An 18330-nucleotide genomic window follows, 5' to 3' on the forward strand; every position below is an offset into this window, starting at 1 on the left:
GATGACATTTTCCGGTGAAAATTCTTATGTTGGTCATACTTCCAAAAAGTAGAATCTGTGACTCTGAATGCAATATCCACACCGGCGCGGTGACTGACAGCTGCACCCTCTCCTCAAACACTGTGTTCATCCGCGCTGTGCCGTGTCGAGGGTGTTGAACTACAACTCGCGTAAAGTTGATAATTCTGCGAATGACTGCAATTGCAGATTTCGAACTAAGATGGCGACAAAGAGGAAAAACGCCGGACTGCAGCTTTAAGTTTAAGTTTTTCATGTAACATTTATATTTTCTTTTCTTTTAATTAAATAAATGTTTTACTTTTAGTTAACAATAACAACCCTTGCTCCTCTGAGAAATTGCCCCTGCTCCAAACAAGACATTAATGAAAAAATCACATACAGTCCTCACACTCCCTCAAGTTTTCGATGGTTGTTAAAGCTGTACCCTGTTGACCTGAGAGGCGATTTCACAGCCTCACGACAAGTATCACGAAATGACGAAGTGTCAAGCCAGGAGTATGTTATGTCAGGGCCAAAATTAAACATGAGAGGAAACCCTTGAATCTAAGATCAAGTCATTCATAGACCCTTGAATGATTGCGCTTTTAAATGTATGGGTGTACGGTAAATCTGAAGATGAGTTTTCTAATGGCTGATCAATGCTAGAACTGAAAAATGTCGTATACGATAAATCTGGTTGTCTGTCTTGTCGATATTGATCTGTTTGTATTTATAGCGACAGATAAATGGGTCTCTGCTGCATCATGCGTCTCGCTGTAAGTACAAAAGACGCTACCTCTCTCTCCATGTCTCTTCCTCTCATTCTCCCTCACTCTCTCGGGCGAGATTACTGTTCCCATGGCAACACAGCAGATTGCTTGGAGATTGCTATGGTTGTGGGCACCATGGTAACACATTTTTTATGCTGGTGGGTCTCTCTCTCTCCCTCTCTCTCTCTTTCACACAGATCCTCTCACTTTCATTCTATCTGTTGGCAGTTTGGGGTTGTTCGTACTTTCTGTCAGGAATCAAAACTGTCCGCCCTAACACACCCATTTGGGAACTGATGGTGCACGTCTGTGAGATTGTAGGTTAAACGGATCAGATGTGCACTTAACTATTTTAGTTTAAATGTCTAAAATACATTTTAAGTCTTGTTGTTTTAACAAATATACCTGCTGGTGGATGCTGTAACTACACCGATCAGTGGGCAAATAACATATTTTTCCATTGACGACCACTATGTTTTCTGACTAAATCCATTTTTGCAAACAAAACATAGTCTAAATCGCAAGTATTTGATTAAAAGTCTGATTTGGACTCAACATTGTCATTGTCCTGCGCCTCCCCAGGACCCATGGTTGCTACTTTACTTCCAAAGCCTCCTGTGAGCCTCAGACGAGCAACTGCCATTGAGATGAATGGCAATGCTAACGGTTAGCTTTGTCCAGATGTTATAGACCTCCTCACAGGAGCCCATTTTTTGTGTTGTTAGCTTTCGTACAACATTGCTTCACAATCTTTACTCCATTGTATTGTACATTAATGAGACATACTCACTACTTGTTTGGTCATTCTTCTCTCTAGCCTCTCTCTATTTGTATATTTCTCTTTCATGTTCTCTTGTTTAGAGCAGATATTTATTTCCTGTGTGGTGAGTCGTTTTCATGAGGCCGATTGTTGTCATGGCGACGACAGCCCACAGATGGAGGCAAGAGAGCGAGGAGTGCAGCAGAGAGTTTTCACTGGCTCTGACACAAAACTTGTTGACACACATACATGATACTCATGTTATGATGAAAATCTGTGCGCATATCGCTGCTCAAGGGCACAAACACACACACACACACGCACCTGACTACGGACTGATTTACTGTCACTCTCTAAATTGGGTCAGTTCTTCTACGTCATACATTTTACACCCTGATGGCAGAAAAGGGAAACGACTTACAACTTGCCCATGTGATTCATTTTCGTGATGTTTTACTGCTGATGTCTTTTATTAGTGTGGGGATTTTTATGTTGTGTGTTTGACACAGTAGGGTGAATTGATGGAAAAGGGAAAATAAATGGAAAAAGCACCGTTTCTTATTTATCTGTAGGGCTAGTTTTCAAACAATATTTCTCTGTAGGTTTATTTTTATGAAAGTCAGTTTATGTACAGGCACATCACTTAAAGGCACATAACTTAGAGTTATCAAACATTTCCACTGTTATTGCCCAGGAAAAACAGATTCAGTTCATTTAATATTGATTATGAAACATTTCATGAAATAGCATAAAAGGTAATGTAAAAATATTAAAGTTATAGATTATATATAGTTAATCAAAATAACTACAATTCACTTTAAGTATACAGATATACCAAAAATTCTGCTTGAGAAAAGACACATTTGTGTGGTAGTATGCGGAAAAGAATTTGGTGTAGGATTTACAATTTTAATTGGAAATGGCTAGAAAATGTCACAAATAATTACAAAGAATCAGCAAATAACACATTGAATTAAATGTGTAAAGATTAAAAGTATTTAGACCTAAATAGTAATTTCTTGTAAATGTACTCCAGTAATCTTTGTTTTATTTTCATCTTCGAAAAAAGTTAACTAGCCATATTTTCCCCTAATGAATATTGTATAATGTGATGGGTTTTGATTTCATTTGTTGTATATTCTTTTTTTATTATTGTACATGTGTTTATATTTATGTATTATAAACCTTTAGTTCTTTTTCTTCTTATTATGAACTCCTATATCACGTAAGTGGCAAATGCTGAAACTGTGGCCGAGAATATTAAGAAGTCAAGTGCTAAGTTTGATCTCAAGGGCAGCAAGAAGAACAACACATTATAAGAATGCTAAAACATTGTTTATGCAGTACAGATGTCTAAGTGCTAGATGAGGTCAGTAAAGACGAGTCACTAGACTCAGACAGTCCATTAAGCGCTGCCCAAATGTGTCTGTGGAGTAGGTTAGTGACACGAAAGAGGTTAATTACAACTCGGACGAAAGCATTCTGTATGAACTTGAAGATGTTATTTGGCTAATTCTGGTGATTAGATGGCAGTGCAAGTGCAGGTGCTGATGTAGATAAAACAATATTAAAGGACCAAATACTGAGCCATGAGGGACTCCAAGGTTGAAGGGCAGAAACTTAGTATGATCTGTTATTAAAGTAGTTAATAAACCAGTAAATTAGCCAATTCTGTCAGCACTGAAATGAACAATTTGTGGTTGACCATGGCAAAGGCTATAGGCAGATCTGTGCAGTGTCAAGACACTCTGGGTAGTAAGGTTGCGTGACAAGATTTAATTCCTAAGTGATAGGGGTCAAGCATGCTGCTTTTGGAAAAAAAGGTTGACATTTGGATGAAACTGTTCACCATGTAATGTTTGCTGTCTCATACACAGTTTGGCTTCCTATTTGCGTGGATACTATTTTAAGATGGCAAATAATGGCATTATAAACTGGTTTAAATGTGCTACTTCCAAAAAATGAGCTACTATTAATGCATTCTTGGATGGCTTACTTGAAGGCTAAGATATCAGGTATTAGAAAAAATCTGGCATGTAATATTACTCACTTCTAATAAATGGTTTCCCCTGGATTATTAACTTACTATTATATTGGGTTCATGACTTTAGTATTTTGTTAAGGTGAAAGCCATAGCAGGTCCTCAAGATTCTCCAACTGAGTGGATTTAAAGTCATAATAATGGTTTTGTGACCAGGAGGCTGCCAGATTCATATTTGCCATTGTGAATATTATTTGCTATAGCCTCTAGCAACAAACCTGCTTCCCTGCATTATAAATGTGTGTGGACATACAGGTATGTGGATAGTATACAGAAACCCATACACTATAGGTAAACTGGAAAGATGCTGACATTGAGGGACCCTGTAGATTGCTTTGACTTGTTCTGAAAATGTTTGTGCTGAACAAGAAAGGAAGGTGCATTTGTGTTAATAACCATCAAATGCGCCTGTTCTGATATTTTCCCTTTGTTTTCTCATCAGGTATCTCATGAATGTGACATTTGAAGGGCGCAACCTCTCCTTTAGTGAGGACGGTTTTCAGATGCACCCAAAGTTGGTTATTATACTGTTAGATAAGGAGAGGCAGTATGACAGGGTGGGTATCTCTCCTCATTTCTCCTTTTCTCTCTTGATTTCTCTTAACTCATGACTGCACAGTTCCCTGATGTAATTATCAACCTCCATTTACTCTTTATCTCTCTTCATCTTAATTCAAGATTTCTGCCCTCCTCAAATTTAGCCTGCACTAAACTAATCCAATCTCAGCCACTTCAACCTCAGCACCCTCTCATTATGTCACTTGTTATCCTTCTCCCAGCTTTAGCTCTCATCTTGCCCTCTTTGTACTTTCACAGGTCGGTAAATGGGAGAACGGGTCTCTGACAATGAAGTACCACGTGTGGCCTCGGTTCGAGCTGTACTCGGATGCTGGGGAGCGAGAGGATGACCACCTGTCCATTGTTACGCTGGAGGAGGCTCCATTTGTTATTGTGGAGGATGTCGACCCCCTCAGTGGCACCTGCATGAGGAATACAGTGCCGTGCAGAAAACAGCTCAAACTCCAGTGAGAATCGCATAGGAACAGTACAGATATTCAGGAAATGTGCTGCAGTTTCGGTTCAAAGTTCAGATTCGTCTCAGATTTCACAGCAGATATTTGAAAACTTTGATTAAATCACAGATGAATATTGTGGGGCGCAAAAATATGGGACTACAATGAAAATATGAGAGTCAAAATGTAATTTAAACCTGGAAGTAAACAGAAGGCTTTAGGATTTAAAAAAAAAATCCAAATACCAAGAGATAAAACACTAAGAATGTTTCACTTGTAAAGATGATTTTAACCGTGTCAAGATGGATAAAGCTACATAATATAGGTAAAATATCTTTAAACTAAAATTAGTCTTTGTATGAGATCAATATGAGATCAGTCATTAATCTTGCCTGTCAAAATGCAGATAGTCTCATAAGAGCACTAAGTATAGATACTTCATTCAGTTTTCACATTTAAAGTGCTCTGTCACTGTCAGGACTTGAGTATATCATATAGTAAGAACGTGTGGTGTTTATGGTATTGTACAGTCACTTTGAAACACTGATTTATTGATGGAATAAAACTGGTATCTCGTGTCTTTGAAATATTGATTATAAAATGTTTAATTGCTGTTAAATTCATTTAGCATTTTTGTAATAATTTCCTGCTAAAACCCATTTATTGTGAGAAATGATCCAAGATTAATGTGGATTTTGACAAATTTAAGTCGCCTTGTAGTCAAAGCAATAGTAAGTGCAGTGGTCATTAATCATTTTAAAGTGTTGTTAACTCATTGATTGATTTCTTCTGATGCAGATTTATTATAAGGTGGTATTTTGATCAAGGAATTTATAAACAGCTGAAGCAAAATTTGTTGATCGTCTTCACTTTGTAGAAAAATAACTTCCTGCGCTAACATTAATCTTCTCACCTTTTTCTTCCTGTTTTTCCTATCCCTAGAAATCAGACAAAAGATTCAGGGATCTACATTAAACGCTGTTGCAAGGGCTTCTGTATAGACATCCTCAAAAAGATTGCAAAGTCTGTAAAATTCACCTACGATCTCTACCTGGTGACCAATGGGAAGCATGGCAAAAAGATCAACGGCACATGGAATGGCATGGTTGGAGAGGTAAGTTTCAAAATGCTTTTAGTAAGAAAACGACTGGTTCTTATCAAACACCTAGAGTTGTTTATCATCCCAGAGCTTGCTGGATCATTTTTCTACCTATTCTACCAGACTGCATATGATAGATGAGAGGAGATCGAATACTACTGGATATCGAAACTGTTGCTTTGGTTCTCTTACGAGAGGTTCTCTCGTATTGCGTAAGCTAGCTTACGCTGCGGGAAAGATTCATCTTTGCTGAGATATTAAAGCCAAAAATTATTTCATAATTTGTATCCATACACAACGCAGTTCCTCTGCGGCAGACCTAGAGCAGGCTAGCTAGCAGCTCATTGGTTCGCTCAGAGAGAACTGCTTAAGCCTATGGGAGAGCGGGGCTGAACCCGCTTCCAATGAGAGGCGCCCGCGCGCTCATTGCGTCATGGCCCGCCAGAATGGCCGTGGCTATGGTGTATATAACAGTCTCTCCCAGGCTTATATGTTGATTCATTTCATCTTCAGCAAGCTGCACGCTTCTGCTGTCCTGAGAAAAGCCGTCGCCGTCGAAAAGGCATCACTCTAGCGAGCTCCCGGACCCTGAAGAAGCCGGCCGTCTTCGCCACCTTCAGCCGCCCTGCAAGCTAGCGCCATCCGACGACTGTATCCTTCTCTATTATATCTAAAAGAGCCGAGCGTCTTTTTAAAGATGTCTGGTTTTTCCTGCGGCTCTTGCCGCGCTCGTCTCGAGGACGGAGACCGCCATGTCATCTGCGCTCTCTGCCTGGGACTCGAGCACGCAGAACTCGCCCTCGCGGATGGAGGATGCGACTTCTGTGAGAGCCTGCCGTTGTCGTCCCTGCGGGCACGACTTCTGGCAGCAAAATCCGCTCCCGCGCCGCCTTCCTCTTCGCCGCGTAAGAAAAAACGCCGCTCCCAGAGGCCGCCGGAGCCCCCAGCGGAACAATGCGGGCCGCCGCCGCCGCCTCCCGCTTCCCGCTCTCCCTCCCCGCCCCTGCCGGACATACAGTTGCCGCCGAGTGGCCGCTCTGTCGCTTCCGATGACGCCGCGGAGGAGAAGGACTCCTGTTCACTGCTCGCTTCTGACAGTGAAGAATGGTCATCTCTCGGATCCACGAGAGAATCGGCGGGGATCCGCGCCGGGATAGAGGAGGAACTAATGCGCCTCCTCGCACAGGCCGTCGAACGCCTCGGTCTCGAGTGGTCTCCTCCACCCGAGCAGGCCCCGAACCGGATGGACGGCAGCTTTTTTCATCGGCGCTCGACCCCCGCGTGCAACCGGGCCGCTCCATTCCTGCCTGAACTTCACGCAGAGCTGACGAAGTCCTGGAATGCCCCGCTCTCGGCTAGAAACCGCTCTGATATATCCGCCTCGCTGCGCTCGGTGGACAGAGCCGCCGAGAAAGGCTACTTAGCCATGCCGCCCGTCGAGGACTTGGTCGCCGCACACCTCTGCCCGCCCTCTGTTAGATGGCGCTCTTCCCCCACGCTTCCTTCGAAAGCTTGCAGAGCGACCTCGAGCTTTCATGCTCGCGCCTACGCCGCCGCCGGTCAGGCCGCCGCAGCGCTACATTCAATGTCTGTCCTCCAAGTATTACAGAGCGATATTCTCCGTGAGTGGGCCGAAGGCGGTAGAAACCCCTCCCCCGCTGTCACGGATCTGAGAAGTGCTACGGACCTCGCCCTTCGCGCCACTAAAGCCGCCGCACAAGCTCTGGGGAGATGCATGGCCAGCCTTTGTATTGCCGAGAGACACTTATGGCTCACGCTCGCCGACATGGGAGATTCTGAGCGCGCCGCGTTTCTTAACGCGCCCCTCTCCCCGACGGGCCTTTTTGGATCTGCTGTCACGGGAATCGTCGATCGCTTTTCTGAGGTCCAGAAAGCTACTCAGGCGATGAATTTGTTTCTGCCCCGCCGCGCTAGCTCTTCCGCGGGCCGCTCTCACGAGCCTCCTGCCAGAGCTCCACCACAGCTCCCCCCTCCGCAGACTCAAACAGCCCAGCGCAGACAGGGCGGCCGCCCTCGCTCTCGCTCTGACAGCCGCCGCAGACCGCCGCCCCCACGAGGCCCGCGACCTAAGATCACGCTGAAGCCTGATCATCAGAAGTCTGCCTAGCAAAGTCAAGAAAACGACGGTGCTCTCCCGCTGCGGCCGGACCGCCGTCAAAGCTTCGCCCTCTGCCAGTCCCCGTTATTTCGCCGACTGCTGTATTGTTGACCGCCACAAACAAGCCGGTGTCCCAGCCCGCTTGCGAGCGACAAAAAGCCGTTTTTACGGCTACCCAGAGAAATCTCAAAAAGAGAAAATTTGCCAGTTGTGTAGAAAACGTGCCCACAATCATGTGCTCACCCATACACACAAGCATAACATACCCCGTGTCTCTATCAGAGCCCCATCACATGAAACGGGCACAGCCCGCTCTAATATCAGAGAACATAAACACGCCCACGAGCTCGTGCGCGTGTCCCCTCTCTGCTCGCTCTGTTTCACGGCCCATAGAGTCCTCTCTGAGTGCAAATCCCGTTGCCACACACATTCAAAGCGCGCCCACACACTGTGTCCAGCCCGCTATGTGCAGCAATCAGGGCAATATAGCCATTCGGCCACTAGCCGCATGCTCCAAAGCATGGGAAGCCATTCCAGGCATTTCCCCGTGGGTGCTAAGCATTATAAAGAACGGCTATCTGCTACAGTTTCGCCACCGCCCGCCTCGTGCGCGCGCGCGGCTCGAATCTACTGTCAGCCCGCTGGCCGCCGGCACGCTCCGCTCAGAAATTGCGACGCTGTTGCAAAAGGGCGCCATAGAGAGAGTCCCACCATCTATGACCGAGTCGGGGTTTTACGGCCGTTATTTTCTGGTTCCCAAGAAAGACGGCGGCCTCAGACCGATTTTAGATCTCAGGTCTTTGAACAAAGTGCTCATGAAGAGACCGTTCAAGATGCTCACTACCAGGAAACTCCTCGCGCAGGTGCGTCAGGGGGACTGGTTCATCTCTCTAGACCTGAAAGACGCCTATTTTCAGATCCAGATAAATCCCCGTCACAGGCCATTCTTACGTTTGGCCTTCGAGGGTCATGTTTATCAATACGCCGTTCTCCCGTTCGGCTTATCTCTGGCGCCCCGCACATTTACGAAGTGCATGGATACGGCGCTCGCCCCCCTGCGGAGCCAGGGGCTGCGCATATAGAATTATCTGGACGACTGGCTGATTTTGGCCCAATCACAGACGGAGCTTCTGTCGCACCGCGCAGTTCTCCTCGACCATCTGAAAACGCTGGGCCTCTCTGTCAACTGGACAAAGAGCTCCCTTCAACCCAGTCAATCGATTTCCTTTCTAGGAATAGATTTGAACTCGGTCACGATGACGGCTCGCCTGTCTACACAGCGCGCGCGCAGTGTACAGCGACTGGCCGCCTCGTTTCAGATGGGCACCCGCTCACCTCTGAAAACGTTTCAGAGGATGCTGGGTTACATGGCCTCAGCCTCCGCTGTGCTTCAGCTGGGCCTTCTGCACATGCGTCCGCTTCGGCTTTGGTTAAACAGCCGTGTACCCCACCGCGCGTGGAACACGGGCCGCCAGCTGATCAGAGTTACGCAGACATGTCTCACGGCGCTGCAGCCATGGACAGTAGCAGAATGGTTCCGACAAGGCGTCACGATGGGGACCTTTTCTCGCCGAAAAGTCATCTCGACAGATGCATCCAACACGGGTTGGGGTGCAGTCTGCGAGGGCTCACCGGCCTTCGGCCATTGGTCGACACAGGAAAGCCCCTTACACATAAACTGTCTGGAAATGCTTGCGGTCGAGAACGAGCTTTCGCGCTTCCTCCCGCTCATTCGGGGACACCACGTCCTGATCCGTTCGGACAACATGGCTGTGGTCTCCTATCTCAACCGTCAGGGCGGTGTCAGGTCCAGGAATCTCTTCCTACTGACACACCGCATTTTAGTTTGGTCTCAGAGCCGCCTGCTCTCGCTCAGAGCGACGCATGTGCCGGGCCATCTGAACGACGGCCCAGACATACTGTCCAGGAACCTCATCTCCTCAGGAGAATGGTCCCTGAACACACAAACGGTCCAAATACTGTGGCGGCTATTCGGCAGAGCAGAAGTGGACCTCTTCGCGTCAGAAGAGAACGCTCACTGCCCAATATTTTTCTCAAGGAGCGAGGACGCGCTAGCCCAGGAATGGCCTCGCCGCCCGCTCTATGCATTCCCTCCGATCGCTCTGCTACCACAGGTAATTCAGAGGATCAGGGACACACGCCACTCGGTGCTCCTCATAGCCCCGCGTTGGGAGAGTCAGAATTGGGTTCCGGAGCTCACTCAGCTGTCGCAGACAGCCCCGTGGCCCATCCCAGTCAGAGCAGATCTCCTCTCTCAGGCTCGCGGCACGATCTGGCACCCCCATCCACGGCGCTGGGCGCTACATGCATGGGTGATCAACGACTATTCGTTGATTTGCCAGAAGGAGTAAGAAACACTATCATACAGGCTAGAGCACCTTCCACGAGAAGGCTCTATGCGTCTAAATGGTCTGTGTTCTCAAAATGGTGCACCGACAAACATCTGGACCCACGGTCATGCGAGGTGCCGTCTTTGCTTGTTTTCCTTCAAGAGATGCTGGACAAGGGCAGGTCCCCCTCCACTCTCAAGGTTTACGTGGCAGCCGTCGCGGCGTTCTCTGAACCCCGACGCGCTCAGTCCCTGGGCAAAGACGAGTTAGTCATCCGCTTCCTCAGGGGAGCTAAGAGGATGAACCCTCCGCGCCCCCCTTCGGTTCCTATCTGGGATCTTTCTATAGTTCTCGAAGCTATGAAAGCACCCCCGTTCGAACCGCTCGAGTCTGTGGACCTAAAATACCTCTCGCTCAAAACCGTTTTTCTGACGGCTCTGTCCTCATTAAAACGCGTGGGGGATCTTCACGCGCTCTCATCCAGCGCCGCGTGTCTCGAGTTTGGTCCGAATGATTCTGTTGTCATTCTCAAACCTAGACATGGCTATGTCCCGAAGGCGATTGGTACCCCGTTCAGGGCTCAGATTATTTCCCTATCGGCTCTGCCTTCATCCGATAGTGAGCGCGACGCCAATCTCCTCTGCCCGGTGCGGGCTCTGAGATTGTACACTACGCGCGCTGCCGCGTTCAGACGCGCTGAGCAGCTTTTCGTGTCGTTTGGGGGGCGCACCAAAGGTCTGGCCGCCTCTAAACAGACACTGTCTAGATGGATAGTGGACGCTATCGCCTCTGCTTACGCATCTAAATGCCTGCCCTGCCCTCTGGGCATCAGGGCGCACTCCACTAGAGGCATGGCCTCATCGTGGGCATGGTCCTGTGGAATTTCCATTCATGACATCTGTGTGGCCGCGGGATGGGCCTCCCCGTCCACTTTTGTCAGGTTTTACAACTTGGAAGTTCCCGCCTTGCAGGCAAAATTACTAGCTGTCTAAACGACCAGCTCCCTAAGAAGCTGCATTACTGGGAGTCCCTCACACAACCGGTTCGCCCCTTGTGCTCTCCTTAAATGCTTATACACTTCATGTGCCCGCTCTGCCGGCCTCTTACATGCTTATGTATACACTTCATGTGCCCGCTCTGCCGGCCTCATAATACATTCACTCCACGTTAAAAATCCCCCGGTATCACCCTGGGATTCATGAGTGGATTCATAGCGCGCACGGCGTTGACCAGGTGTTCCCGCAGCGTAAGCTAGCTTACGCAATACGAGAGAACCTCTCGTAAGAGAACGAATCGGTTACCTAACGTAACCTCGGTTCTCTCTAGAAGAGGGAACGAGTATTGCGTTCCCGGCCGTGCTTGCGCTACTAGCGTTTCGCTTCACGCTGAAATAAATCAACATATAAGCCTGGGAGAGACTGTTATATACACCATAGCCACGCCCATTCTGGCGGGCCATGACGCAATGAGCGCGCGGGCGCCTCTCATTGGAAGCGGGTTCAGCCCCGCTCTCCCATAGGCTTAAGCAGTTCTCTCTGAGCGAACCAATGAGCTGCTAGCTAGCCTGCTCTAGGTCTGCCGCAGAGGAACTGCGTTGTGTATGGATACAAATTATGAAATAATTTTTGGCTTCAATATCTCAGCAAAGATGAATCTTTCCCGCAGCGTAAGCTAGCTTACGCAATACTCGTTCCCTCTTCTAGAGAGAACCGAGGTTACGTTAGGTAACCGATTCGTTTTGTCACACTGTCTGCTTATTGCTAAATTAAAAATATTTTGCTCAAAACAGTTTGAGAAATGTTGTTAACTGTAAATTTTGTAATTAAAAAGGGGGAAACTGGATCAGGAAATGTTGCGAGCCAAACTCAAACTCGCATTGCTTGAATGGGCGCCATGGCTCCAGTGTTATTTTAGGATTGTTGATATACTAGTATAGTTTTGTTAATAATTTATTTTTATATTTTCTGTTTTCATTTTAGTTAAAATTGTAGTCATTTTGTTGTGTGTTTCTGTCATTTTTAGTTGTTTATTTTAATGTCTATCGGTTTTTGTTATTTTAGTAATTTAGTATTTTTGTTTGTTTACTTTAACTTAAACCATGAAAAGACATTTTCATCGCTTGATATAAAGATAATGTGCATTAACCACTTGGACATGGCTCTGGAGCATCTATGGATTTCTGATTATGTATTATTTTCAAAAAAATGAACAGTATCTCTCATGCCAAGAACAGATGAAAAAGAGAGAAAATGTGAGCGAGTGAGTTTGCACAAGCCCAAGGGAAAATACAGCTGGTGCATTAATTCAGATGAGAAATAATATGAGTTACCGGATCATATGTAAATCCACAGTTGGAATGAATGTTATGCAGTTCCCTTTCGGTCCTAGTCATATGAATACTCTCAGAACTGCACCACATTTGGAGTCGCAGACTTTTAGTAGCTTGCTTTATGTTTACTTAATGTCTTTACAAGATCTGATGCTCCAAGACATGTTCATGTTCAGAGATGGATGCTATAACGCAACACAAACTCAAACAAATATGCAAAATATAGTCTCATATTTTGAAAAGACAAAGAAAATAGGATATGGAATAGCACTACTCAACATGCAGCCCGCAGGGCATTTTTGCGCCCGCATGTTTTATGAGATTCTGCTATATACCATGGTAAACCCACAGTGCAATTTAAAAAATCTGATACCAAGTGGAAATCTATAGTCCACTCTGCAAACCGTGCCACAGACGAGCACTTACAGTACAGCCTCATTGATTATAATGGAAGCCATTTAGATTTGATGTGGCTGTGTAAGTGTGTAATACTCAGTAGCCTCATTAATATAACAGAGACACTATAAAAATTAGGAGTGTGGCCCTGGAGGCTAAAGGGATCTGGCTTTGTGGCCCCTTGAGTAGTCCTGATGTAAACAGAGCCTTTCTGTTGCGTACAATCACCTTATTAACTCTGTTTTGTCCCATTTTCCTAAATCACCAGAGGCATCTTATATGTAACTCTAAATATACCTGGACAAGTGATGGGTTTGGGAAAGTGGTGATTAGGGAAGGTTGAAAAGAAAGAGAAACGGCTATTAAAAGCTACTGCGACCCAGTGTAGGAAGTAACCTGATTTCTGCTTCCCTTGGTCTCGCAGTCGTTTTTTTCTTCTTCATGGTTTTCTCATTCACTAATTCCCATTTTAACTTTCTTTCACCTTTTTCTTTCCACACTGTTACTTTCCCTCCTCTGTTGTGGCATGCCTAGACTAGTACAAGATGGGCATAACTGTCCCGTTTCTTCACGTCTAGGTGGTGCTTAAGAATGCCCACATGGCAGTGGGGTCCCTGACCATAAATGAAGAGAGGTCGGAGGTCATTGACTTCTCTGTGCCCTTCATAGAGACAGGAATTAGTGTCATGGTCTCTCGTAGCAATGGCACAGTGTCTCCTTCTGCCTTTTTAGGTAAGTACTAAAAACACACTGTAAGGTGATTCAAGATAAAATTCCACATTCAAGTAGACTCCTCATTAATAATTTGTCTTCCCTTCTCTTTTTTTTGTTGCTCTCAGAGCCCTTCAGCGCTGATGTCTGGGTAATGATGTTCGTTATGCTGTTGATAGTTTCAGCCGTGGCTGTCTTCGTCTTTGAGTACTTCAGTCCTGTTGGCTATAATCGCTGCTTGGCAGATGGACGAGGTGTGCTTGCAAATATAAATCTATCACCCTTATACCTAACACCCATATAAAATTTGTACACAGTATCTTACAAAAGTGAGTACACCCCTCACATTTCAGCAAGCATTTTAGTATATCTTCTCAAGGGACAATACTATATAAGTGAATATTTTAGAGCAGTCATTGTGCTGCTTGTATAGCAGTATATATTTACTGTCCTCTGAAAATAACTCAACATACAGCCATTATTGTCAAAATAGCTGGCAACAAAAGTGAGTACACCCTAAGTGAACATGTCAAAACTGTGTCCAAAGTGTCAATATTTTGTGTGAGCACCATTGTTATCTAGCACTGCCTTAATCCTCCTAGGCATGGAGTTCACCAGAGCTGCACAGGTTGTTGCTGGGATCCTCTTCCACTCCTCCATAATGGCATCACAGAGCTGCTGGATGTTAGACACATGGCGCTTCTCCACCTTCCGCTTGAGGACGCCCCACAGGTGCTCAATAGGGTTCAGGTCTGGAGACATACTTGGCCACTCCATCACTTCAGCTTCCTCAGCAACATGACATCATGACTTTGCGCAAACATACACGCCACTTTCAAGTCAAGTGGCGTGTTATCTATACGCATTTTGAGCTATCCGCGTGTATGTGCACGCCGAAACGAACAGTCATCTTTTGCGTGTATGTCTACACCGTTAAATGTCCGTGTGATTCCGCGTGTGATTCCGCGTGTATGTACACGCCGTAGGGGAAGACTCATAAATGGTATTAACCCCAGTGACAGGTAGGTTTAGGGACGGGGTTGGGGTAGGTCATATATTTATATATATACAGTAATGTAACGTTAAGTCAACGGCGTTGATAAACACGCTGAAAAGCGATTATGCGTGTTGATAGCACGCCAAAAATGGAAATACGAATTGGTGTGTCATACATACGCCATTTCATGAGATCAGTCTGTCCTCAGCAAGGCAGTTGTCATCTTGGCGGTGTGTTTGGGGTCGTTATCATGCCGTTCAGCCCAGTTTCTAAAGGGAGGGCATCATGTTCTGCTTTAGAATGTCGCAGTACATGTTGGAATCCATGTTTTCCTCAATGAAGCGCAGCTCCCCAGTGCCAGCAGCACTAATGCAGCCCCAGACCATGATGCTACCACCACCATGCTCGACTGTAGGCAAGACACAATGTTCTTGGTACTCCTTATCAGGGCATCGCCACACATTCTGGACACCATCTGAGTCAAACAAGTTTATCTTAGTCTCATCAGACCACAGGACATGGTTTCAGTAATTCATGCTCTTGGACAGGTTGCTTTCAGCTAGCTTCAGAAGAGACTTCCTTCTGGGACGACGGCCATGCAGACCGACTTGTTGCAGTGTGAGCACTAACAAGCTGACCTTCCGCTTCTGCAACCTCTAAAGCAATGCTGGCAGTACTCATGCGTCTGTTTTTTGAAGCCAGCTTCTGCACCTGATGCACTGCACGAGGACTCAACTTCTTGGATTGACCCTTGCGAGGCCTGTTCCGAGTGGAACCAGTCTTGGAAAACCTCTGTATGACCCTGGCCTGTACAGTAACTCAGTTTCAGGGTGTTACCAATCTTCTTATAGCCTAGGCCATCTTTGTGGAGAGCAACAATTCTAATTCTCAAATCATTAGAGTTCTTTGCCATGAGGTGCCATGTTGAACATCTAGTGGTCAGTACTCAAAGCACAAATTTGAACTGCTCTAATACAAGATACAACCATTTGTATGGTCCTGTCAAGCAGACAAAAACATGAACATGATGAATAGGACATGTGGCTCTGCATGGTTAAACGACGTACAGCTATTATCACTTAGGGTGTACTCACTTTTGTTGCCAGCTATTTTGACAATAATGGCTGTATGTTGAGTTATTTTCAGAGGACAGTAAATACATACTGCTATACAAGCAGCACAATGACTGCTCTAAAATATATCCAAGTTTCATTTCTATAGTATTGTCCCTTGAGTAGATACTAAAATGTTTGTTAAAATGTGAGGGGTATACTCAGTGGCGGATTTAGCAAATTGGGGGCCCAAAGCGAAGGTACGTATGGGGCCCCCCATCCCATCTTTATGAGAACGTAGTTTTTTTTTTACCAACTAAATGGTAGGAAAAGCTAATCTACGGGGAAGTAAAGGTTGGAGAGGAGAAAAAAAAGCCTTCCCCAACAGAGAATAAGGTTTCAGATAACACCTGTCTTTGCCAAAATGCCAGGAAACCCAGCACTGTTTATTCTTTTTTTAAGATCAAATCAATATCAATATAACCAGCAAGACAAGTAGTTAGGGTAAACCCCCACAAACAGCCATTTTAGCAAATATTGCCAAGATGAATAATGGGCTATATGCACGCATAACTTCCGCGTTTGACGCAAGGATGCTCGTGCGTTTCCGGTTGGGGAGATTTAAAGCGGAGGAAAACCGAGGAAAACGGGATTATGGCAGAGTCTTCAAAATTAACTGTCCTCTCGTCTTTGAAACGAAACTTTAATACATTTAGATGTAATTTTATATATAGTTATGTTTATTTAATATAATAAACACAGAAGCATAAACAAAATGAGGGGTGTCTGTTTTGTCTGTTTTTGTGACTAACATTTCTTTAGTATAGCAATAGAGTATAAAAAACAATATAAATTCTCGGCATAGCATTGGACTCTACGATCGGCGGAAGTAATCCAGCATCCTTAGACCTTCACCGGAAATACCACCGTGCATAGAGCCCATTGACTTTGTATGAGTGAATGAGGTTGCAATTGGCTTTATGCACAGCTTCACTACTTCCTGAACTTCAGCCAGCCCTTTGTTTCCTGTCTGTCATTATTGGACAAACTGATTAATGCAGGTGTGCCTGATTATTGTTACTGAGGCCAGGCACACCTGGATTAATCAGTTTGTCCAATAATGACAGACAGGAAACAAAGGGCTGGCTGAAGTTCAGGAAGTAGTGAAGCTGTGCATAAAGCCTATTGGCATTGCAAATGAGATTGACATTTCAAACATTCTACAAACAAACATTTTTATAGGTTTGTATTAGTTTATATATTTTATAATGTAATAATTTCACAGTTAATCTACAAATGAATGTAGAGACAACATAAAGACAGTATATTTTAAATACTTGTTTAATGGCATCTTTTTTATGAATGAAGGTCAGTATCACTGATACTAATACAGCTATTGATGTCTGGATAGAAAAGATTTTTTCCCCTAATTTTAAACATTAATTATAGCCAGCCATCCAACATTACAGTGTAATTGAAAGCCAACAAATTTACATTTTGTTAGGCTTCAAAAAATATATAACAACTTTTAATTTACGTGAACTTAAAACAATCATCAGATAAACCCATAATAAATGTAATATTTACTTTTGCCCGTTCAGTCTAACAGGATGTTATCCTCAACTAGCGTCACTTCACAGCTGCTGCTGTAGCGGCTGCGGCATGTCCCTAACAGTAGGCATAAAAAGGTTTGTCATTTTTGGCAGCGTTGCCAAATAGGCCTATTGAGAATGAGAATGTGACGTCACGCGTCTCACTCCGCGTTGCATTGTGGGAAGGCGTCGCCATCTTGGCAGGATACGCTATCCGTTGTCATGGTTACTTCGACAGTGAGACCGAGAGAAATAGCGACAGAGAGAGAGAGCAGCTTGATATTTGTTTGCATTTTTGCGATAAGGCACCGTTTCTTGGGAATAAATGAAGAAGGGGGAAGCGAAAGGAAAGGGGCTCTATCGGGAGAGACTAAATAACAACACCAAGCAGCGTTATTTAGAGAAACTACTTGACATCAACAACATGGACCCGTACGACCTGCTACAGAATGGACGAAAGACCCAAAGCACTACCACCTTTCACATACCCTGACATAGTCAATTACCTGGTTTATGGTATCAGTGCCTAACGTTACTGCATGCACTCTTGCATACACAATGCAAGAGTTCAGAAGCTTTAAGTCATTAGAAGCTTATGAACAATTCTGCTGCGGCTGCGGGTGCAAGACAGAAACCCCCAAACCTGTAACGTTAAACTGCGAGAGTTCAGTCATGTTTCAGGCCTCATTCATATGTGGAAATAAATCTGATATGAATCAGATATCCGTGCATTTGCACCTGACGTGCAACGTTAAGCGGACATATCGGACATTCCCCTGTCAATGCGAGTCGTACGTCATTAAAAAAGTGTCTTTTTAAAACATTTCGCGGTACAGATATATCTATAACAAATTAAACAACTCTAGTTGAATAACAGAGTATTAATTTAATTCGTTTGTGTTAAATAAAAGGCGAACTGTGCTGAAATGTGTTGCTTTTGAAATCATGCTTTGCTGTTGCTGCTGTCAGTTTATTGACAAGTTTTTTCTCTAAATAAAGCTGGCTAGCATTGTTATTTAGTCTCTCCCGATATAACCCCTTTCATTTCTCTTCCTTCTCCATATCTTCCAAAGAAACTGCGGCGTATCGCTAAAATGTAT

The 18330-nt window shown here is 44.9% G+C and overlaps 1 protein-coding gene across 3 annotated transcripts in view; it reads left to right on the top strand.

The window, feature by feature from the left end:
* grin2bb (glutamate receptor, ionotropic, N-methyl D-aspartate 2B, genome duplicate b) overlaps positions 1 to 18330 on the top strand; it is a 132230-nt gene that overhangs the window by 100318 nt on the left and 13582 nt on the right. For all 3 annotated transcript variants that reach the window (XM_056250483.1, XM_056250484.1, XM_056250485.1), the window contains exons 6-10: positions 4014 to 4128; positions 4388 to 4596; positions 5527 to 5698; positions 13457 to 13610; positions 13718 to 13843. In XM_056250483.1, the coding sequence (XP_056106458.1) occupies positions 4014 to 4128; positions 4388 to 4596; positions 5527 to 5698; positions 13457 to 13610; positions 13718 to 13843 (776 nt within the window). The remainder of the gene's footprint in view (positions 1 to 4013; positions 4129 to 4387; positions 4597 to 5526; positions 5699 to 13456; positions 13611 to 13717; positions 13844 to 18330) is intronic.

This window comes from Rhinichthys klamathensis, unplaced genomic scaffold (genome assembly GCF_029890125.1).
Source record: "Rhinichthys klamathensis goyatoka isolate OS25496 unplaced genomic scaffold, OSU_Roscu_1.1 h1tg000069l_1, whole genome shotgun sequence".
Taxonomy (NCBI): domain Eukaryota; kingdom Metazoa; phylum Chordata; class Actinopteri; order Cypriniformes; family Leuciscidae; genus Rhinichthys; species Rhinichthys klamathensis.